Below are 25,350 nucleotides of genomic sequence, written 5' to 3'. Positions count from 1 at the left end.
CACCAAGCCTTTAGCCAAATACCACCAGGTATGTGAGGACTTCTTGATTATTCTATTCAAAATTGAACACTTGGTGCAATTCTAACACCCTCCTTTGACTTATTTTTCTCACACCATAAGTGACAATTGCAACCATGAGATTTAAATATGAATGGTCAAGTACTTTACGGATTGTGGCTCTCTCCTCACTGCCTGATACATAGACAAAACTCAGTGTGTGTTGTTTTCATGTGTAGACCGAAAGGTTCTCTGCATTCTGTTTTTGTATGTATGAATTTTATATAGGAGATACCAGTGTAGTAGTGTCCTAGGATGTTCTAACACTGGTTAGCTTAAAACAACAGAAATTTATTCTTTTATAATACTGCAAATTGAAGACAGAAATCAAGATATCAAGCAGGGTTGATTACTTCCTAAGACTCTGAGAGGGAAATCTGCTCTTTGCCTTTGTCCTAGCTTCTGGGGATACCAATAATCTTCAGTATTTCTTGGTTTGTGTATTATACCTATATATATATATACACACATATCACTACAATCTCTGCTTCCATTTTCACACGGCCTTCTCCTTGTATCTCTGTCTCACAGGGGCCTTTTCCTATAAAGCCACCAGTCACATTGAATTAGGGGCCCACCCTTTTCAAATATAACCTTATCTTAACTAATTATATTCTCTTCTGCCATTTTTCCAATTTAATTCACCTTCAGATGTATTGGAGTTTTGGAGTTCAATGTATCTCTCTCTTTTGGAGGAAAACGATTAACTTCACAACAATCTGCTGTAGAAAACAGTACATGTGTTTTAGATTTACACAATTAAATAACCTTTTCTCAACTCATCCACAAACTGCATTGGATATTTACTATACATTACAAACCAAACACTGTAAGCTGTAACATAATTGACAAGCATAGAGTTTTTGTTAACACTGGTTATAAAGGTGCCCAGTATTATAAAAGCAAGGGTTTAAATCTTATTCTCCCTCTCTGTTATCATGATTCCACAGGCTTATTTAAGTTTACTTCCTCTACCAATGTACTGATTACTGACTTCTGCAGTTTCAGGTATGTTTTGCTTTTGAGAAGCTTCCTTTTTATAGAAAACCTATTAATAAAATAATATTACATATTATTATACTAATTTTTCAATTGAGATGAAGAATAAACGTAGCTTGAACTTAGGGCGATTCCACAGTTTTATAAGTGAAGCAAATACCAACAAGACTCATTTTCTCTGATAATGATATTTCTTGCTCTTTGAGATTCATAATCCTAGTCATGATATTGTGGTTATTGGTCTACACAATTTTCTAGAGTCATACTCTATATAAGGTACTTTGTAAATGTTTATCAAACTAACAAATGCATATCACTTTTTTTCTGGTACATAAAGATCACATTCATCATGGCATGGGAGAATCAGACCTTTAACTCCGACTTCATATTGCTGGGAATCTTTGATCACAGACCAACCCATATCTTCCTCTTCTCTCTGGTCTTGGGCATCTCTGCAGTGGCCTTCATGGGAAACACTATCATGGTTCTCCTTATCTACCTGGACACCCAACTCCACACCCCTATGTACTTCTTCCTCAGCCAACTCTCCCTTATGGACCTCATGCTCATCTCTACCACTGTCCCCAAGATGGCCTTCAACTACTTGTCTGGTAGCAAGTCCATTTCTATGGCAGGTTGTGCCACACAAATTTTCTTCTATATATCATTACTTGGTTGTGAATGTTTCCTCTTGTCAGTCATGGCTTATGACCGCTATGTTGCCATCTGCCACCCACTAAGATACACCAATCTCATGAGCCCCCAAATTTGTGGACTTCTGACTGCTTCTTCCTGGATCCTGGGCTCTACTGATGGGGTCATTGATGCTGTAGCTACATTTTCCTTCTCCTATTGTGGGTCCCGGGAAATAGCCCACTTCTTCTGTGATTTCCCTTTTCTGTTAAGCATCTCTTGCAGTGATACATCAACATTTGAAGAAGTTCTCTTCTACTGCTGTATAATAATGGTTGTTTTCCCTGTAGCAGTCATCATTTTCTCCTATGCTCGTGTGATTCTGGCTGTCATTCACATGGGTTCTGGAGAGGGTCGCCACAAAGCTTTTGCCACCTGTTCCTCTCATCTCATGGTGGTTGGTATGTACTATGGAGCAGTTTTGTTTATATACATGCGACCTATGTCTAATCGTTCCCCCACCCAGGACAAGATGGTGTCTATCTTCTACACCATCCTCACTCCCACACTGAATCCACTCATCTACAGCCTCCGAAACAAGGAAGTGGCCAGAGCATTCCTGAAGTTTTTTGGGAAGGGCAAGACTAGAGACTAAATTCCTAATTATCTTCATGCTTTGCTTTCTTCTAAGTTCTTCTCTATAATGCCCCTTTTTTCCCCTCCATTCAGTTCTAAAAATAGCTCATTGTGTACACATTTTTAGAATAATGTATTTCTGGGAACTTTGCAATTTTTTTATTACACAGAAAAGTATTTCAAATATATATTATTATTTTATATTCAATCCCATTATGACTATATTATATGGTATTTTTTTGAATAAGAACATTATAGGTTTATTAAAAGCTATCAGGAATTTTGTGGTATATAGCCATATAACAAGCAAAGCTGTTTTTTCCCCCAAATTATAAACCCCAAATTATATTGAGGCACTTTGAATTTACTTTGGAAAAATTTTTATTGTTTGTTTTTAGTCTTCCAGGCTTTTAGAGGAAATTAAAATAAAACTTCAAAGAGGTTATTTTTTTAATTTATACTTTTATTTTCTTCCATCAAAAATTTTTAAATTTTATTTAGGAACCCCAAATACAAACTTTTTTCCAAGTTGTCAACATCCATCTAAGCTCTATTCACTGATTCAGTAAGAAATTTGTTTCAATATCCAGATGCCCAGTGAACTGAGAATGTACAAATTTCTCTAAAGTAGGTACTGTTGCTTATAAATTTTATTGATGAATATAGATCTTATATTGAAATCCAAGATATAAACTTTTTATGTTTCATAAGAAAATAAATATCTTCTTACATAATAGTAAGAATAAAAGTTTTATAACTCTATGACAGTTATATTCCTTTCAAGGAAACACATTTAATCTCAATTGCATAGGCTTTATTGGAATATTGAAACACAAGAGAATCAAACACCCCTAGAATTGATAAATTGCTTCAGCATTTCTGCTTACTGAATAAAATTACATTTTATTGAATTATAGAAAATCCTATAATACAAATCTAGTTTTTGTATTTATTATGAAGAGAATCACATTCTGTATGCGGGTTATGTGGCCAAACAGATACTTCGACTGTGGTCCAAGGTAACATTATAAAAAAATATTTGGATTCTGTCAGATGTCTACAGTAGATGTTATTTAACCCTGAAATGCATAGTAAATGTGTATATGAACCAATAATTTAAATATACTGTCATGTATATGTAATATCAATCCACAGCACTACAGATTCAGGACTTCACCTCATACAGTGTAGTCATTTATATGTTGGGTAGACACAAGTAAAGATAGAGAAAATATTGGATCATCCTAGTAATTTTCCTAACAAACAGCAAAGAATCTAGATGTAGTTACCTAGAAATAGCTTTACCAAATTAGGTATTTGAATTTTATAGTATCTATCTCTAAGTATAATGCACTTTGGATTAGTTAAAATATATTTTATTCATGAGTTCTGTTATATTATATTGAAATATAATTGTGATTTATATGGAAGTGTAGCTTGTTTACTTCAAACCAACAACTGTTTAAAAAGCATAATTCAAGCTGAACAGTTTTTTTTCTTCTTTTTGTTCTAAAGTTGAACTGTTTTCTCAAAGCAATTAATGTGTAAATGTATACATAATGTTAACTTCCCATATTATTGACATTAATAATAAGGAAAACACATCTGTACATAATTTACATTTATACTAGTCATGGCAAACAGAAGCCAGCATTCTGTCTTTGACTTCAGTCTGACCAATTCCCAGCACTGTTGGAGGAATCGATAGAGGTAGGCAGGACACTGAAGTTTGTAATGCAGGAAGCAATGTTTTTTGTACTGGTACAGGCCCAGTGGATTCACATCCAAAGACTGAGCCCTGAACTTAAGGAGAGCTTCTCTTTTTATAGACTAGTTCCCACACTTTTGGGAGTCTATAGGTAAGTTTATCTATGCAGAAGCAATGTACAGAAGCCAGAGTGCATATGTTAGTTTTTTGTTTTTTTTTTTTTCTTTTCTTTTTTTATCTCGTTGACCCAGATGTTTGTGCTGCCCTGGCAGGGTCCTGTGAAAAAGGCCACAAGTTATTTATTCCCTGGGGCTTGCATTTTCTTATTTTTGCTTTGTCCTTCCCTGTTTTGTTATTAACCTGCATCATTCTCCCTTTTGATGCTTGGATCTGACTTAAGGTCCAATAGCATCATTTTCATCTTGACTTACTGGTTATTTCCATAGCATCATTACATGGGTGGCCATTTTTCTCTCAACTAAATTTTTTCAATAAAGTTTGAAATTATCTGGATAATTAAGGGGATAAAACAGGGAAGTAACAGAAGAATTCCCAATATTGTAAGCACAGTTATTAGAGTCTTGCAACCACCTAAAGTTGAGAACCATTCTTCTAGCCAGCCAGTAACAGGGTTTTTAATTCCTGAATTTCTAGCCAGTTCATTTGCCAATGGTGATAATCCTTCGAGGGCCTTAGTTATGGTGCCATCTAGGGCGGTATTATTGAGGATAAAAGTACAGCAGTTTCCTCCCAGCATGATACATAAGCTCCCTTTTTCTGCTAACAGCATATCTAAGGCAATTCTATTTTCCCAGGTCATGTGGCTAGTGAAGTCTAACTGGCTAGCCACTCCTTCTAGGGCCTCTCTAGTGTAATTAATAAATCTTTGCTGGTTGTAGTAAATGTAGTTTATCCAATCTATGTTTTTGTTAATTGTCACCCATCAGAATAGGAACGACTCAAATCCTGCTGCTATCTGATCGTACCACCAGACATTGGCCCGAGGAATATTTAAGTTAGAGTAATTGGCTCCTGGTTCATGTGACATGTCTCTTGGCTTTACACAGTCTGACTGATCTCCCACAGGAGTAGTGAACTTTTCTCCCTGTCTAGAGAGACATGAAGAGTAGTTCACCTTTCCCACAGAGAAGGAGGGTGTTACCCTCGGGTCTGACTTGCAGATTACCAGGTAGCACAGGGCCACACTCCCACATGTCTCATTTCTCCAGGCCTTTTTGTCTTGATAGAGTGTCATCATGCAGCCAAATCCAGAAGGATCATTGTCCCATCTGAGAGGGAACATGTGCTTGGGGTTGCCCTGCAGCACATGCGTAACAGTCACTTTTGTTTAGGGCCAACACTGAGAACTTTACCCATTCTATCCAGGCATTTGGCCCCCCATATCCTGTTTCAATTTCTAGAGTCTGTCTCAGATCCTTTACTTCAATCACCTTTACTTGTTTTGGATTATTTACAGGCTGGAGTTTTGATGTCTCCTTTTTTGGGTTAGGCACTATGGTAGTAGATTTAACTACTGGGCTGCTGACTAAAGCTATTTTGAACTTTCCTATGGGGTCCTTCCCAGAAATATCAACTCCTAGCCCATAAGTCCGAGGGGCTATTACAAGATAGGTGCTTATTCCAGCAGGATTATTAATAGAAATGACTATCAGATTACATTGCAATGTCTGGCAGTTGGGCGGTGTAGTTCCTTTGTAAATATGTAATTTTGGTTGTAGGTGTTCCCACCCGTGGTGATGTTCTCTCCCTCCTCAGGTCCAATCTTTTCAGGCTGTCCATCCTTGATATTGAGTGGTTCACCATACATCTCCCCAACTCAGACAAGGGGGCCTTAGATAATTGTCCACCTCAAGACAGAGATACTTATCTATTTGTGAGAGTTGTCTCTGTGCATTTAAGTTTCCACGGGGTATGACCTGGCAAGCATCAAACTTCACAGAAAAAGGAGTGGCTGATCTAGTCACATTAATGGTCAGCTTAATAGGGTAGTAGGGGTTTTGGGTACTTTCTATAACAACAATCATCCCAAGCATCCAATAGCAAGCAAACAACTTATAAGCATGAGGAAAAACAGTGCAAGTAAAGTCCTTTCCCCACATGTCCAATCTTCAGGAGCAGTAGATGCTAATCCCACAGCTAGGTTTAGTGCTAAAAGTGCAGCTAGAATCAAGAAAAAGGGATCACAGTCCATGAGGAGGTAATAATAGTCTTATCTGTCCTTTTGCTGTGGTGTCCTTTCTCAGGCCTCCTCCGTGCATAGACCAGTCAGCCTCCAGAGTGACTGAGGCAGGGCTGTTGTCTTCCAGGGTTCCAAGTCCCGCAACTCGTTTCTTTCGAACAGTCAGTTTACATGGGGCTGTTGGATCAGGAATGCACTCCCAATCTGGAGAGGCTGGCTTCACTCTGCTGTGGTTAATCCAATGTGTCATCTCAGCCACCTTTATTGCAGTAAGAGTGGATATAATAACAGTGAATGGTCCCTTCCAGAGGGGCTTCAAAGTCTGGACATTCCGTTCCTTCACCCATACAATATCTCTGGGTTTGAAAGAATGGACATCAGTAGTTAGACTTACAGGAAGTAGTTCCCCAACCCAGTGATGTATATCAGTTAGGGTTGAGCCAAGAATGTGCATTTGTTGCCTTAAAGTGATATTTCCTATTTCTTTTAAATCTCCCCTTATGCTCTTAACTATAGGGGATGGTCGCCCATAAAGAATTTCAAATGGAGAAAACTCAGCCTGTTTTTTGGGGGTTGTCCTAATTCTCAACAGGGCAATAGGTAGCAGTTGATCCCAATGTAAATGAGTGTCCTGACATAACTGGCATAGCTGTAGCTTTAAAATTCTATTCATTCCCTCTGCTTTCCCTGAATTTTGTGGGTGATAGGCTGTATGCAATTTCCAAGTAATTTTTAATCCTTTGGCAACTAACTGTACTATTTCTGCCACAAATGCAGGCCCATTGTCTGACCCTATGGTAATCAGAATTCCAAACTGGGGAATGATCTCTCTTAGAAGGAGCCGGGCTTCTTCTCGCACCTTTTCCGTAAGGGTGGGAAAGGCCTCTACCCACCCTGAGAATGTGCACACAAATACCAACAGGTACTTATAGCCCCGGACGCAAGGGAGTTCAGTGAAATCTACTACAATATTCTCAAATGGAGTCCCTCAAACACTTTGTGACCCAGGAGCCATTACTGGCCCCTGGTGTGGGTTGCTTTTGGCACATAGTTCACATTGTTTGCTTATTGCCTGAGAGATACTAGAGAGCTGGGGAACATAGAAGTGTCAGCTCAGAGTAACCTCTGAGGCTGTCTGACCCCCATATGTTCCTTGATGATACAATTTGGTAAAGGCCAGGGCAAGGGCTTCTGGGATGGCTATGTGACCATCCTCAAACTGCCACCATCCACTTGGGAGATATTTTCCCTTCTCAGTTTTAAATCAAGTTTCCTCATTTTTAGAGTACCAAGGGTTCCATTCTGTTAGGGGATGGGGGAATAAAGCAGTAGTTAAGGCTGCAGTTTCCTGAAGTTCTCTAGAGGCCACTAGCCTTACCTCTCGATCAACCCGCCAATTTCCCCTAGCAGTTATTGTGTTTTCCTTCTGATGTCCCCAACAATGCATGACTGCCACTTTCTTGGGGGCCCAGATTGCATCTAGAAGTTCAAGAATTTCTCTTCCATATTTCATATCTTTTCCTCCTGAATTAATTAACCCCTTTCCTTTGTATAGGGCTCCATGCACATGGAGAGTGGTAAAGGCATATTTAGAGTCAGTATAGATATTTACTTGTATACCTGCTGCCAGTTGAAGAGCCCTGATCAATGCAATCAACTCTGCCTTTTGGGTAGAAGTTCCCTTTGGCAAGGGCCTAGCTTCTATGGTGGAATTCAATGTCACCACTGCGTATCCAGCCAACTGCTCTCCCTCCTTCACAAAGCTGCTACCATCAGTAAAATATTCTACATCAGGGTCTTTGAGGGGCTGGTCTGTTAAATCTGGTCTGCTAGGTAGTAATTCATCTATGACTTCAATGCAGTCATGGTCTAGTGAACCTGGTCCCACTGGCAAGAGTATAGCTGGACTGAGAGTTTTTACCACTTCTAGGTGGACACAGGGGTTTTCACATAACATTGCCTGATATGTAACCATCCAAGCATTGGTCAGCCAATATTGTCCCTTATAGTCCATCAGAGTTAGCACCTCATGTGGCACCTGAACAGTCAATTCTTGTCCCCTAGTGAGCTTCTCAGCCTCAGCGACCAGAAGAGCAGTAGCTGCCAGTGCTCACAACAAGGGGGTCATCCTCTAGCAACTGTATCCACTTGTTTGGACAAGTATGCTACAGGATGGTACCAGGAGCCCAGAATTTGAGTTAACATGCCTACTGCTATCCCAGTACATTCATGTACATACAGAAAGAAAGGTTTTGAGACATCCGGGAGCCCTAAACTGGGCGCGTTAATGAGGGTTCTTTTGATCTTTTTGAATGGCTCCTGTTGTGCCTGTTCCCATATTAATGGTTCCCTCCCCCCCTTTTGTTGCTTAATATAGGGGTTTTGCCATTATAGAGAAGTTGGGTATCCAAATTCTACAAAAGCTGGCCACACTGAGGAATTCTTGGACCTGGCGCCAGGTTGTAGGAACCGGGATTGAGCAAATGGTTTGTTTTCATTCTAGCCCTAATCATCATTGTTCCTGTGAAAAGTGGAACCCGAGGTATTTTATGCTTTCCTGGAAGATCTGGGCTTTTCTTTTAGATACTTTATAGCCTGCTTCCCATAAGAGGGTAAGGAGGCACTGGGTTCCCTCCATACATCTTCTTTGGTTTTTCCAGCTAATAAAAGCTCATCCACATATTGGAACAAGGTGCAGTCCAGCCTGTCAACCTGATAAGCCTTTAAATCAGTTGCTAGGACCATCCCAAAGATAGTTGGGGAATTTTTAAAACTCTGTGGTAACCTAGTCCAAGTCAGCTGGCCCTTGTCTCCATTTACAGGGTTTTCCCATTGGAATGCATAAATGTCCTAACATGGTGGAGCTAGACGGATGCAAAAAAATGCATCCTTTAGGTCTAGACAAGTAAAGTATGTTGCTTCAGCAGGAATAAGTCCTAATAGTGTGTAGTGGTTTGGGACAACTGGGTGCAGGGTGACAGTAGCCTGGTTTACAGCTCAGAGCTTTTGAACTGGCCTTTATTCCTCCTTTTCTGGTTTCTGTACAGGCAGAAGAGGTATGTTCCATGCTGACTGACAAGGCCATAGAATCCCATACTTTAAGAGCCTCTCCAAATGTTTTTGGAGCCCAACCTGAGCCTTGCGAGGAATGAAATACTGTTTTGGCGGATTGGCTTGGCCCCAGGTTTTAGTTCTATCATCACCGGGGGAATGTTTCTAGCCAGTCCAGGGGGGTTACCCTCTGCCCATACTCCAGGTATTTGGAAAGGGAGCTTGGGTCCTTCTTGTGGGTCCTTCATGGCACTATAGAGGCACCATTCTTCTTCCCGGGGGAAAATAAGAGCCAAAATCCTAGCCTTGGGCTTTCCCAAAATCAAAGCTGCTCATCCTTATGAGTTAAAGGTTATCTGGGCTTGTAATTTTCCTAACAAGTCACATCCCATTAGAGCTATAGGACAATCAGGGACATATAGGAACAAATGAACCATCTCATGGCCTCCTAGCCTGCATTGCCTAGGTAACAAAAAGGGATGGTGCGCTCGACCACCTGTGGCTCACACAATGGTAGTTTGTGTTTTTGAAATAGGTCCCACCAATTGTGTTACCACAGAGTGTTCTGCCCCTTTGTCTACCATAAAGTCCATGGGTTCGCCCCCTACAGTCATTCGGACCATGGGCTCTCGGGGGCCTAATAAAATGGACCCCGGTCTATCCTAGTCTTCCCCATATCCTTCCATGGCAGCCAGACCCACAAAGTCATCGGAGGAGGTCTCATGTCTCTGTCACCCAGGCTGATATCATCCCTGGATTACTTGCCCCCTTTCCTCTCATTGATGGCTTGAATGGCAGTCCTCTGATTGGTGAGGACATTCATTTTTCCAGTGTCCTTCCCTATGGCAATGGACACACTGGTTTGGTCCCAGCCTGGATCTTGGTTAGGTTGGTTTCCCCTCTAGACTCACTTCCAGACCCCTGCCATGGCCTCAACTTCGACCCTGTATGTTCCTTCCTCGGGGGCACCCTCTCCTTTCTGTAAGAGTGACCACAAGTAAATCTGCCTTTCTCTTTAGTTTTCTTTCAGCCTCCCACTTAGCCTCTTGGTCTCAATTAATATAGACCTTGGTGGCTACCTCCAGCAATTGACTGATGTTCATCCCAGCAAAACCCTCAAGCTTCTGGAGTTTTAATTGGATATCCCCTTAGGCCTGGCTCACAAAGGCTGTAATAAGTATCCTCTGGTTCTCTGTGGCTTCAGGATCAAATGGGGAGTAAAGGCGGAACACCTCACACAGTCTCTCATAGTATTGGCTCGGGCTTTCCCCAGGCTCCTGGAGCACCTCAGTGGTTTTATTCATGTTCATGGCCTTTTTCCCTCCTTCTTTCATCCCATGTAACAGGGCCTCTTGGTATCATTCTAGCATTTTAAGGCTCTGGATTTCACTGGGGTCCCACTGGGGGTCTTCCTCAGGAAAATAGAGCTGGACATATGCCTGAGTATTGAGTGCCTTCTGGTGAATGTTCCTCTAGCCACCTCAGGGCAACTTGTGTGACTCTATAGTGCTCTTCAATGTTAAATAATGTTAATAAAAGCTGATGACAGTCCACCCAAGTGGGCCTATGAGTTTGAATTAGGGACTACATCAAATCAATCATGGCTTGGGGCTTTTCTTTATATGAGGGGGTGTGGTTTTTCCAATTTAGGAGGTCTGTTGTGGTGAAGGGTTAATACAGAAATATACAATGTCCCCCCTGCATCTGTCCATCCTGATCATAGTAGAGAGGTCCCTGTGTCACCCTCAATGGCCATCTGTTAGTTCCATATGAAGGGTGGGCTGCCCTCATTTCCCTTCTGCTGTCCTGAGTTCAGGGACTTTCCCCTAGGAGGTGGTTTGGAGTCTGATGTGTGGGGCATAATGCATGAGGAGGCTTCAGATGGGCTACAGACCTCACGATTCCTTGCTGAACCAGTAGCAGGTAGGGGAGGGTAGAAGGGCACATATGGTGGGGGCACTTCCTTTGGCTCTCCTGCTAGGACCAGCTTTTTTGGCTTAGGCTTGCACCTAGAGGAGTCTATTGCCTGTGACATCAGATCTTACAATTTTCCTCTAGGCATAACTGAAGCCAGGGTGACTTTATCAGGACTACATCCTGCCATAAGCCTATATATGGGAATTGGTCTAGGTATACTGGGTCCCCTGTCATTACTTTATATATCTTATTGATTAGTTTCCTGTCCAAGGATCCCTCCAAGGGCCATCCTACTCTGAATGATGGCCATTCTATTTCACATAAGTTACAGAGTTTTCTAGGGGTCAATTTAACTCTGTAGTCTCCTGAGTATTCCTTTTTAAAGTTTTTAATCATGCATTCTAAAGGGGTGGATTTACTTTGCTTGCCACCCTTTTCCTCCCATCCTATCAGACAACACACACACACACGCAAGGGAGGGTAGGAGTAGGAAAATCGGGTTTCGGAAACGCACTTTATCCATCTACGGCTGCTTCTCTCGTGGAAATTTTCAGGCACCTCTTAGCATTGGTGGGACAGAATAAACCCCATATCAGGACTTCTCCAAAGAGAACCACCTTAAGCCATATGAAGATTTCCATGCAACAGGATCAGAACTCAACACTCGCTTCGATCTTAATTGATAGTTTCATTCACTCGCATTCATTCAACAAGCTCCAGCCATCTGCCCAATCCTTTCACCTTAGAGTCACAGTTTCACCTCCTCCTCTCCCCCTGAGAGGGTCTTGGAGGTTACTCGGGTGACTCTTGGACAGTGATCAGGCTCCCCTTCTGTCACTTAAGGATGGGCCTATTAAACCAGAATGAACCTGAGTTCTTACCAGTCTGTTGGGCAGTGCTCCCTGCACTGGTTTCTATGCCTCTCTGGGTTCTGTTGTGCTCTTGGAAGTCTCACCCTGACATTCTGAGAGGGCTAGCCTCCTATGGATCAATTGGTCTGCTGGCACCAGCTGCTGTCACCATCCTTGGTGTCCCAGGGCTCATACCCCAGAGACAAGGGAGCTGAAAGCACAGTCTCTGTATACCATTTCCTGATCCCAGACAAGCTCCCAGAAATGTTGGAGGAATTGGTAGAGGTAGGCAGGACACTGAGGCTTGTAATGCAGGAAGCAATGTTTATTGTACCAGTACAGGCCCAGTGGATTCACATCCAAAGACTGAACCCTGAACTAAAGGAGAGCTTCTCCTTTTATAGACTAGTTCCCATGCTTTTGGGAGAATATAGCTAGGTTTATCTATGCAGAAGCAATGTACAGAAGCCAGAGTGCATACATTAGTTTTTTTTTTTTTTTTTTTCTTTCCTTATCTCATTGACTCAGATGTTTGTGCTGCCCCTGGCAGGGTCCTGTAAAAGAGGCCACAAGTTGTTTATTCCCTGGGGCTTGCATTTTCTTATTTTTGCTTTGTCCTTCCCTGTTTTGTTATTAACCTGCCTCACTAGTATCCTGTGCTTCTCATCTTAAGTCTCCTCAGGGTGCATCTTCAGGAGTGACTGCAGTGGCTAATTGCTAGATGGGGTGCAAATCCTGCCTCTGTCCTGAGTTCCCTTAGGGCTCACCTTCAGGACAGCTGTAAAGTGATGGCTTGATGGCTTCAACATCCTTTGTTTACTGATAAGGCAGGTGGCTTTTTCAGTTCACAGGTATATTATGATTCCTCCGGGGGTGAATAGAAAATTTCCTGTAGCAGTCTGTATTCAGTCTCCAACAAGAGACTGAAATTACATATCATAGTGATGATAAAAAGATACATTCAATGTAAAGAATTATAAATTATAATAGAAGAGTGCTATAAGCCATAAGAAACACTATGTGAACTAAGAGTCTCCTGACCTAGGGCTGAGGGAGAGAACTCAAAGAAAGACAAACTTTGAAAAGATGTAGAACTCACTGGAGATGATATGGTTCAAGGAAGTGAAATTTGCTGCTTTGAGACAAATTTCCATACCAGGGCAGAGTTGGTATGAAGTTACTGGGAAACAATAGGCAACTCTCCATAGTGCAGGGCAGGAAACAGGTAAGCAGCAAACAGTCCCCTGGGTTCTCCACAGTGCCTGTACCAATCTACTTTTCCACCAACAGTGTATGAAGGTTCCCTTTTATCCAGATCCTTGCCAACTTTGTCATTTGCATTCTCTTTGATTATAGCCATTCTGACAGGTGTGAGGTGATATCTCATTGTGGTTTTGATTTGCACTTCCCTAATATTTAGGGGTGTTGAGCATCTTGTCATGTAACTGTTGGCCATCTGCATTTTGTATTTGGCAAAGTGTCTATTCAGTTAATCTGCTCATTTTTTAATTAAGTTGATCATTATTATATTATTATTATTTGATTTTGCATTGTATGTGCTCTTTATACATGTTGGATATTAATCTTTTATCTGTCATATAATTTACAAATATTTTCTCCCTTTCAGTTCATCATTTATTTACTTTGTTGATATTTTCCTTTGCCATTCAAAACCTTTAAGTTTAGCTAAATCCACTTTGTTTATTTTTGCTTTTGTTTCCTTTGCTTTAGGAGACAGATCCAAAGAAATATTGCTACAATTTATGTCAAAGAGGGTTCTTACTATATTTTCCTCTAGGAATTTTATGGTTTATCTTCATACATTTAGGTTTTTAATCCATATTGAATATATTTCATATGGTGTTAGATAATGTTCTAATTTCATTCTTTTACATGTATCTGTCCAGTTTTCCCAGGATCATTTATTGAAGAGACTGCATTTTTTTTTGTTGTACATTCCTGCCTCCTTTGTCATAGATTAATTAACCATAAGTATTTGGGTTTATTTATGGGCTCTCTATTCCATTCCATTGATCTCTGTGTCTGTTTTTATGCCAATAGCACCATTTTGTTTACTGTAGCTTTGTGGTATACTCAAGTCAGAAACTATGATTCTTCCAGCTTTGTTCTTCTTTCTCAAGATGTTTTGGCTATTTAGGGTATTTTGTGTTTCCATACAAGTGGTAAAATTATTTGTTCTATTTCTGTGAAAAATGCCATTGGTATTGATATGGATTGCATTGAATCTGTAATTGTCTTTGGTAGTATGGTCATTTTAACAATATTCATTCTTCTAATCCAAAAACTCTCCTACATGGGACTCTGACTTCTCAACACTGAGGGAGGATCTCTGAAATATAATTATCCTCCACTTTGTGGGTCACCCACTTGGGGCTGTGAGATTTGTTTATATCAGGAGTCTGCCTGTCTACCTGTCTCCTTGTGGTTCCTTTTTACGACTTTTGTTGTAGAAGATCTTTTCTGGTAGATCTTGGTCTTTTTCATTGATGATTCTACTGCAGATTGTTGAGATTTTGATGTGCTGGTGAAAGGAGTTGAGATCAGAGTCTTTCTATTCTGTCATCTTAGCTGATCCAAGTTCAAGTTTTTAGATTCCACATAAAATTTATATCATATAGCATATGTCTCTCTCCGTATAACTTGTTTCACTCAGCATAAGGCACTGACGGTCCACCCATGTTGTGACAAATATCATGATTTCCTTCATTTGTATGATTGAATAACACTTCTTTGTATATACACACATTTTTAATCCATTTATACATCAATGAAAACATAGTTTATTTCCATATTTTGGCTATAGTGAAAATTCTAGCAGATTTTTTTTCTTCAGTAAAGCCTGTTTCTAAATCCACACCATAGGGTGTTGTGTGATTTCTGACCTTGATGCTTTCTGACCAAGGTGACCAAGGAAGGCACCCACACTGCACCAAAATAGGACTTCTTAGGAGTGGAAAAAGACATTCCCCACTGTCAGTTAAGACTCTAAGTGGTAGCAGAAATCCAACTGAAATTTACTGTAAAATTGAAGAGAACTTTTGGTTCACTTACCATTGTGGTGGACACAGAGTAATTAATCCAATGCCTCGATGCATTATGGGTGGCCTATTTCTTTCTGTCTCTGTTCTGCCTTATCTAGTGTCAACTTCATTCTAAGGCTGATTCCCTGAAAATTATAGGAAGACTGCTGGTCACAATCATGTCTTGAACATTCACATCCAAAGCTGAGAGGGGTTCCCAGATCAACATTCCAAGCCACTGTCCCAAAATAATCCTAATTGAATAAGCTTATGTTACATATCTATGCTCTCATCAAAAAATGTATTCATTTAACAGATATTTATTGAGTATCTACTACTTGATAGCCACTGTTCTCTATTCCAGGACATGGTGATAACACTGAATGAGTGATTGGCTTAAGTCAGTTGATACCCACCACTAGAGCTAGGAATATGTTCTGTCTCTCCCAAAGCACATGGACAGTACAGTGGTGAAAGTGAATACTGGAATAGAGACCTCTGTGTTATTAGGAAAGGGGGAGAAAAGAATGGATGTTAGTTAGGCAGCCAAAAACCTCTTCTATAGTCTTGCTACTGAAAGTTTGGTACAGGAACTGGCATTATTGGTATAATCTGGGAGCTTACTATAAATCTCAGGTAGACCTCTGCTGGAACCTCAATTCTGCTGGAACAGAATCTACATTTTAACAAGATCCCCAAGTGATCAAATGAGCACAAAACTTTGAAAAGCACTCATCTGTGGGACAGATAAAATGATTGATATGATTGGGCTTGTAGGGGAAAGAAGTTGGAGAAGAAACCAAATGGTCTCTGTAGCAGACACCAGTCAGGAGGACTGCCAGCTCATAAAAATTCTCCTGGTGGGAATTATGTTGCTAGCTCCTCTGTCAGAGAAGATTCATCCAAGGGCAGATACACCTGCCAAGCTGGGCCAAATAATGTATCATTCTTTTGGGCATTTCAAATATGAACAGTAAGAACAGTATGAATCTGCTGGATCAGAGTTGCAAGTTGACAAAGCCCTAGCATGTTCAGAAGTAACTAATCTGGTGATCCCCAAAGTGCTCTGAGGTTTCTTTATATGACAACTCCTTTAATTCATCCATAGCCTGAAATATCCAATTTTTAATTTAAATTAGCCAAAAGGAGTTTCTCTTGCTTTTCACTGAAACAACTTTAACTTATATTGCTTTGACTTTCTCAGTATACTTATCTACCAAGGATGAAAATGTTGAGCATGACTTGATGGAAAGATCCAAGGCAATCCATTTCTACTATACCTTGGTGAAAATGTCTCCCAAACTTTGGCTTTTTCATGATAAATAGAAAGATGAAACATTTGAAAACTAATAAAATAATCTATATTTTATTTCTTTGCATTATTATTGTTAATTTTCCCTTCTTTTTCTTTTCTTTATTTAGGGAAATAAATTGTTTCACACTCCATATGCCATGATAATCCAATATAATATACTCAATCCAGTTAAGAAGAATACTGAGGACTCAGCACAAATTTTTAATGTGAAGACCACAAAAAATCTGTTGTTTATTTATTGACTATGAATACAGATGGGTCATGTGTTAGCCAACATGAAATAACAAATTTCATATATATTAATTATCTATAGATGAAAAGTAGGCTAATTTTCTTCCCTAGTTCCTCCTCATAACACAAAAACTGTCATTTAAGGTATCACAATGGAAACTATAGTCCAGAAATAGAAAACTGGTATGCTTTTCTTAAATTTCCAGGGATGTATGGAAAACACATGCACATGCATACCTACATGCATACACACACACACACACACACACACACACTGTAACTGTGAGGTAATGTGTATGTTAATTAGCTTGATTGTAGTAATCATGTCACAATGTATACATAAATTAATATGTCAAGTTGCATACCTTAAATACACACAATGTTTATTTGTCAATTATATCTTAATAAAAGCTGAAAAACAATGAAGCTGATTGCATTAGAATACCCTGTCTACCATTCACTAGCTCTATGACTTTGGAAATTTTACTTAAGCAGTTTCATCATAATAGAAAACAGGAGATCATAATTAGAGTGATGAAAGAACCTGAAACAAACAGTGTTTGTAAGTGTTCTGTGAGTTTATATACATGTTTACCACAGTGCCAATAACACAGGAAGCACTCAGTGTGTTTTTCCTCTCATTATTATCTGAGAAGGATGAGGAAATTTTAGGGAGTTCACAGCAATACTCAACAAAGAAGGTATAATTTTGTACCCTGAATAAGTATTTCAAGAAAAAAGAAGCTAATTCTGCCTGTTTGTTCTAAGAGAGAAAATGAAAAACAATACAAACTATTATAATTAAAGACAAGGGAATGGATTCCCTAGAGGGCTAAAAACTTAGGATTCTGTCTTTTTACCATGAGCATGATTCTCTAGGAAACAGATATTCTCTGGGAATGGGAAACCTTTTAATTGTAATTGTATCTGTATGTCTTCCTGCGATGCTACAGAGAACAAGGATTCAATAAAAACACAGTTCAGAACAGGTATGAATTCCAGATTCCATGAGTATGTTTACAATTTAGATGGAAATATATAAATAATTTATTACTTAAAGTACCCATAAATAGACATATATATTTCACTTTCATGGATATATATTCAAGTTCATGGATAGATCATATCTATAAAATGAGAGTAATATTGATTCTCTGTGGGGGTTAAATAATTTGAAAAATATATTGCAATAAGTGGTATTATGGTGACTTGAGATGATTCTCAGGAATACTATTATATCCCCAGATATGCCTTACCTATAGTTCATTATTTTGTCTTTCCCTTAATCTATCAGTAACCATTGAGTTTCCAACCATGTGTAATGTAGTTTTTTAATTATGGAAATATGAAAACATGCAAGATACATAATTTCTTTCCAGTAACCCACAGTCTCATTGAAATTATATACTATGCAGACTGGTAATAAAAGTTAATATAAATAACAAAGCAAGACTATATCTAAGCCAATGTCAAATTTTGCTGAACATGGAGATGACTGGTTTCATTAATTAAGTGATTTTTTTGTGAAGCACTTTATGTAATTCTTTCATTTTATTCAAAACAATATTAGTTTGAGGATTGTTTCCTTTTAGGGATAGAGAATTGAGGCAGAAGTTAAGTTACCTGCCTTAGCTCATAGATGGGAAAGATTGGATAGAAATCCTTTCATTTTTCCTTCATCCATACAATACTGATATTTCCCAGGTAAGAAAGAAATCTGTGGTGTATAGAAGTAAGTAGGAAAAAGTGGCAGGCAAAATTAATGACATAAATGAATGATTTGAAACATGGCTTTAGGTCACATTCTCTTTTAATAAGCACAGTTCATATTAATGAAGCACTTTACAAGTTGTCATGTGTTCTTTTAAGTCTTTTGCATTTTTTATTGCTTAGTTTAACTTAAAATGGACATAAAATTGTATTAACAAATTAATTATGCATTTTTTGATAAAATGCATTAAAACAACATTACCAATGTTTTTGAAAAGCAGTATGACACTCTTTCTGTTCATACAGCACTCCTGGTTCACACCAGTAATGACCATTATCTCAATATTGATATACTTCTTCAGAAAACATATCATCTGTGCTTAAACTTCATATAATAGAAATCATTAAAGTGTTCCCTGTGATATATTTTGCTTATTCGACATTCTATTCTTAGGTTCATTAATACTTGTAGCTGTGTTTATTAATCCAATTATTGATGTATATTTGCATTGCATTTTGCTAGTAGAAAAGGGTTGCTATAGTCACTCTTGCTCATGTCACATTCCTCTTTTCTGTCTTTTCCATTTCTAGCCATGATTTCCATGCATGCTGGGTTGTTATTGCTTGGACACATACATGTCATCACAGTGTCATGAAATCCATGACTTTTCTTTGAGAAGTGATAAGATACAGAAAGCCATTATGAAATAATAAATGAATGTACTCTCTCCCTTACAAAGTGAAAAGTTTATTTTAAGAAAAGCAGTGTGGTTAAGATAAGATAAATATGGACAAAATTAGAAATGTACAACTAAGGAAAAAAGTAAACTCTGCAAGCAAAATTTGAAGCAGTGTTTAAAATTTTGTACCTCATTATATGACCATTTTTGAGAAATCAGTAGGTGTTTTAAAAAAAAAAGTCCAAATTTCAAATTTATTCCAGAAATGTTTCTTGTTACATTCTTCCTGCCAAGGCAGCTGCTGCTCAAAATGCTGTGCTTTGTTTCACAGCAGAGTCCCATAACTTAGCATTTCTATAGATATTTCATCAAAGATCCATTTCTTGGTAATAGTGTATAAAAATACTTCATAGAACCCCAAGTTTTTTGGAATATATTTTAGGATTATTTATATCCTGGGTTGCCTACAATGAACTTTGAAATTTGGGCCTCATGTTTCTAGTGGTTAAAAAAAAATGAATTATGCCATATATATCTTAATAACCTAGAACAAACATATAATTTCCTCATGAGAAATGGCACATTTTTATTTGTTTATTTCTACAGAACATTCTTTTTTTAATGTACATATATACATATTTATCATAGGTCTATATACATATATATGTGTATATATGTTCTTTTTCAGATTCTTTCCCACTATAGGTTATTATAAAATATTGAATATACATCCTTGTTCTATGTAGTAGGTCTTTGTTGTTTATTTTGTATATACTAGTGTGTATATGTATAGAACATTCTTGTGTAAATATCTGCATAATTCTTATATAACTGGTAGTGGATAATGCTGTATTAAATATCTTCCATTTATGTCACTATTTTAATGCTATAAAAATTTCATATTGATGTTTCTTGCCACATTGTCTGTGACAGGGCAAGCTCAGTGAAAATTCCAGCACATGGCTATGAAGGGAATTTTGAAGCAATGTAGAGAGATGAGACAACACGGTACAAGTTAAGTGTGAGTTTTTCTAAGTTCAGATTGATCTGATGATGGAACTAACTCCAGAGGAAATGTGTAGGTTCTATATTTGTTAGTCAATCCTGTTCTTTTCTTTTTTCAGTCCTGTTTTAATATTACATCACTCTACTGGATTTAACAGCTAATGAGAGACAAGTTCATGAATTGAAATTTTAAAATAATTTTGAGTTTGTATCTTTCTTACTCAAAATGTCATTCACAATGTATATAAATAATCAAAACTCAAGGAAAGTTCATTTAACTACCTCTATACTTAAAAAAATTGAATATTTACTATGAATTAGGGAGCAAACACTCTAAACTGTAAAGTAATTGACAAACAGAGTTTTTCTCAATGCTGGTAATAAAAGGGCCCAGTATCTTGAGAGCAAGGGCTCAAATTTGATACTCACCATCTGTTATCATGTTTCCACATGTTAATTTAAGCTTAATTTTGAGATTTAATTATTAGTAAGTGAATTCTGATGTTTCAAGTTTATTTTGCTTTTGAGAAGTTTTATTTTTATAGAAATCCTGTCAATAATAATGAAAATAACAATAATAATTTAGGGTAACAGTATCACATATTATTATCTTGAATTTTCAATTGAGAAGAAAATGCTCAGAGTTTGAACTTCAGGCAATTCCACAGTTTTATAAATAAGGCAGGTATCAACAGGACTCATTTCTCTCTGAAAGGATATTTCTGGGTCTTTGAGATTCATAATCCTGGTCATACCATATTGGTTATTTACCTAACCAATTTTCTATAATCATATTCTATATAAGGCAATGTGTAAATATGTACATAGCCAATAAACTCATATAATTTTGTTTTAGTAGATAAAGAAAACATTCATCATGGCATGGGAGAATCAGACCTTTAACTCTGACTTCATATTGCTGGGAATCTTTGATCACAGCCCAACCCACATCTTGCTCTTCTCTCTGGTTCTCAGCATTTCTGCAGTGGCCTTCATGGGAAACACTATCATGGTTCTCCTTATCTACCTGGACACCCAACTCCACACCCCTATGTACTTCCTCCTCAGCCAACTTTCCCTTATGGACCTCATGCTCATCTCTACCACTGTCCCCAAGATGGCCTTCAACTACTTGTCTGGTAGCAAGTCCATTTCTATGGCAGGTTGTGCCACACAAATCTTGTTCTATACATCACTACTTGGCTGTGAATGCTTCCTCTTGGCAGTCATGGCTTATGACCGCTATGTTGCCATCTGCCACCCACTAAGATACACCAATCTCATGAGCCTCAAAATTTGTGGACTTCTGACTGCTTCGTCCTGGATCCTGGGCTCTACTGATGGGGTCATTGATGCTGTAGCTACATTTTCCTTCTCCTATTGTGGGTCCCGGGAAATAGCCCACTTCTTCTGTGATTTCCCTTTTCTGCTAATCATCTCATGTAATGACACATCAACATTTGAAGAAGTTCTCTTCTACTGCTGTATAATAATGGTTGTTTTCCCTGTAGCAGTCATCACTGCCTCCTATGCTCGTGTGATTCTGGCTGTCATTCGCATGGGTTCTGGAGCTGGTCGCCACAAAGCTTTTGCCACCTGTTCCTCCCACCTCATGGTGGTGGGCATGTACTATGGAGCAGCTTCATTTATATATATGCGGCCTATTTCTAATCATTCCTCCTCCCAGGATAAGATGGTGTCTATCTTCTACACCATCCTCACTCCCACACTGAATCCCCTCATCTATAGCCTCCGAAACAAGGAAGTGGCCAGAGCATTCCTGAAGGTTTCCAGGAAGGGGAAGACTGGATAGTAAGTTGCGTAATGATTTTCTTGCTTTGCTTTTTCCTAAGGTCTTCCCTTCATGCCCCTCTTTTCTCCATTCAATTTTTTTTGAGAACTTTTATTGAGATGTAATTTACATATAATAAACTGCCTATATTGAAAGTATACAATTTGATATTTTTCTTATTATTAGTGTGTATATGGCAATCCCAATCTCCCAATTCATCCCACCGCAACCCACCATGCTTTCCCCTCTTGATGTCCATATGTCTGTTCCCTAAATCACTGTCTCTATTTCTGCCTTGCAAACTGGTTGATCTGTACCATTTTTCTAGATTCCACATATATGCATTAATATATGATATTTGTTTTTCTCTTTCTGATTTCCTTCACTCTGTATGATAGTATCTAGGTCCATCCATGTCTCTACAAATGTCCCAATTTCATTCCTTTTTGTGGCTGAGTAATATTCCATTGTATATATGTATCACATTTCCTTTATCCATTCATCTGTTGATGGACTTTTAGGTTGCTTCCATGAACTGGCTATTGGAAATAGTGCTGCAGTGAATATTGGGGTGCATGTGTCTTTTTGAATTATGGTTTTCTCTGGGTATATGTCCAGTAGTGGGACTACTGGGTCATATTGTATTTCCATTTTTAGTTTTTTAAGGAACTGCCATACTGGCAGTTCTCCATAGTGGCTGTATCAATTTACATTCCCACCAACAGTGCAAGAGTGTTCCCTTTTTCCACATCCTCTTCATCATTTATTGTTTGTAGATTTTCTGATGATATCCATTCTAACCAGTGTGAGGTGATACCTCATTGTAGTTTTGATTGGCATTTCTCTAATAATTAGTGATGTTGAGCAGCTTTTTATGTGCCTCTTGGCCATCTGTATGCCTTCTTTGGATAAATGCCTATTTAGGTCTTCTGCCCATTTTTTGATTGGGTTATTTGTTTTTCTGATATTAAGCTGCATGAACTGTATATATATTTTGGAGATAATCCTTTGTCTGTTGATTTATTTGCAAATATTTTCTCCCATTCTGAGGGTTGTCTTTTTGTCTTGCTTTTGGTTTCCTTTGCTGTGCAAAAGCTTTGAAGTTTCATTAGGTCCCACTTATTTATTTTTGTTTTTATTTCCATTACTCTAGGAGGTGGGTCAGAAAAGATCTTGCTATAATTTATGTCAAAGAGTGTTCCTCCTACGTTTTTCTCTAGGAGTTTTATAATGTCTGTCCTTACCTTTAGGTCTTTAATCCATTTGGAGTTTATTTTTGTGTATGATGTTAGGGAGTGCTCTAAATTCATTTTTTAACATGTAGTTGTCCAGTTTTCCCAGCACCACTTATTGAAGAGACTGTCCTTTCTCCATTGTATATCCTTGCCTCATTTGTCATAGATTAGTTAACTGTAGTTTATCTCTGGGCTTTCTATCCAGTTCCATTGATCTATATTTCTATTTTTGTGCCAGTACCATATTGTCTTGATTATTGTAGCTTTGTGGTATAATCTGAAGTCAGAGAGTCTGATTCCTCCAGCTCCATTTTTTTCCCCTCAAAGTTGCTTTGGCTATTCGGGGTCTTTTGTGTCTGCATACAAATTTTAGGATTTTTTGTTCAAGGTCTGTAAATGATGTCATTTGTACTTTCATAGGGATTGCATTAAATCTGTTGCTTTGGGTAGTATAGTCATTTTCACAATGTTGCTCACAATCCAAAAATATGGTATATCTCTCCATCTGTTTGTGTTATCTTTGATTTCTTTCATCAATGTCTTATAGTTTCCTGAGTACAGGTCTTTTACCTCCTTAGTTAGGTTTATTTCTAGGTATTTTAGTCTTTTAGTTGCAATGGTGAATGGGATTGTTTCCTCAATTTCTCTTTCTGATCTTGCTTTGTTAGTGTATAGGAATGTAAGAGATTTCTGTGTGTTAATTTTGTATCCTGCAACTTTACCAAATTCATTGATTAGCTCGAGTAGTTTTCTGGTGGCATCTTTAGGATTTTCTATGTATAGTATCATGCCATCTGCAAACAGTGGCAGTTTTACTTCTTTTCCAATTTGGATTCCTTTTATTTCTTTTTCCTCTCTGATTGCTGTGGCAAGGACTTCCAAAACTATGTTGAATAGTAGTGGTGAGAGTGGACATCCTTGTCTTGTTCCTGATCTTAGAGAGAATGCTTCCAATTTTTCACCATTGAGAATGATGTTTGCTGTGCGTTCTCCATTCGATTCTATAAATAACACTCATGTACATAGTTTTGGAATAATGTATTTCTAGGCAACTATGCAATTTTTCTATTTCACAGAAAAGTACTTCAAATATTCATTATTATTTTAATTCAAACTTACTGTGACTATTATATGGTGTTTTATTTGAATAAGTACCTCATATGTTTATTAAAGTATCAGGAATTTTGTGGTATATACCCAGGAAACAAAGCTTTTTTCCCCATAGTTATAAACCCCAAATTATATTAAAGTTCTTTGAATTCACATTGGTGTACTGGGGTTTTGTGCAATGTCTTGGTATTTTATGGTTTATTTTTATCTTCCAGGCTTGTAGGAGAATCCAGTATAACACTTCAATACAGATGATATTTTTAAATTATACTTTTATTTCCTCCATCACAAAAGTTTTAAATTTATTAAGGAACCCAAAATATAAACTTGCCTGCAAGTTGTCAAAATCCACCTAAGCCCCATTCGTTGATTCAACAAGAAAAATTTTTTAAATGAAGGTGCCCACTGCACCGTAAATGTACAAATTTCTCTAAATTAGGTACTGGTACTTATAATTTTTTATTAATGATTATAGATCTTATATTGACATCCAGGATATAAACTTTTTATGTTTTATAAGAAAATATATTTTACTACATAATGGTAAGTATAAAAGTTTTATAACTCTCTTGGAATTTTATTCCTTTCAAGGAAACAAATTTAGTCTCAACTGCTTAAGCTTATTGGAATATTGAAATACAAGAGAATCAAATATTCCTCTTACTGTTAAATTGCTTCAGCATTTCTACTAACTGTATAAAATCAGACTTGAAATTATAGAAAATTCTATAATACATTTCCAGGTTTTGAAATTATTGTGAAGAGAATCACATCCAGTATGTGGATTAAGTGGCCAAACAGATATTTCCACTTCGGCCCAAGATAATATTTTAAGAAAATACTTGGATTCTGTCGAATGTCTACAACAGATATTGCTTACTGTGAAATACATAGTAAAGTGTGTCTATGAAACATTAAGTTAAATGTATTGCTATATATTTATAATATCAATCCATAGCACTATAGGTTCAGTACTCCACTGTATACACTGAAATTATTTATATATTAGGTACATAGAAGTAAAAATGGAGAAAATATTCAATCATCCTGGTACTTTTCCTAACAATTAAACAGCAAAGAATCTAGATATAGCTTTCTGGAACTAGATTTACCAAATTAGGAAACAGGATTTTATAGTATCTATCTCTAAGTGTAAAGCACTTTGGATTAGTTAAAACA

General features: G+C 37.9%; 2 protein-coding genes across 2 annotated transcripts; both read left to right on the top strand.

Annotated features, from left to right (window-relative positions):
- Nucleotides 1-1,405: 1,405 nt before the first annotated feature.
- On the top strand, nucleotides 1,406-2,344 carry LOC130837315 (olfactory receptor 2M3). The gene has a single exon (XM_057710141.1). It carries the CDS (start codon nucleotides 1,406-1,408, stop codon nucleotides 2,342-2,344), a length of 939 nt encoding a protein of 312 aa, XP_057566124.1.
- Nucleotides 2,345-20,911: 18,567 nt separating this feature from the next.
- LOC130837318 (olfactory receptor 2M3-like) lies at nucleotides 20,912-21,847 on the top strand. Its single transcript, XM_057710144.1, has one exon. The coding sequence runs from the start codon at nucleotides 20,912-20,914 to the stop codon at nucleotides 21,845-21,847; it is 936 nt and encodes a 311-aa protein (XP_057566127.1).
- The last annotated feature ends 3,503 nt before the right edge of the window (nucleotides 21,848-25,350 follow it).

Source organism: Hippopotamus amphibius, chromosome 15, assembly GCF_030028045.1.
Source record: "Hippopotamus amphibius kiboko isolate mHipAmp2 chromosome 15, mHipAmp2.hap2, whole genome shotgun sequence".
Classification (NCBI taxonomy): domain Eukaryota; kingdom Metazoa; phylum Chordata; class Mammalia; order Artiodactyla; family Hippopotamidae; genus Hippopotamus; species Hippopotamus amphibius.
The sequence above is the reverse complement of the archived record's forward strand: the minus strand, read 5'-3'. Positions and strand labels throughout refer to the sequence as shown.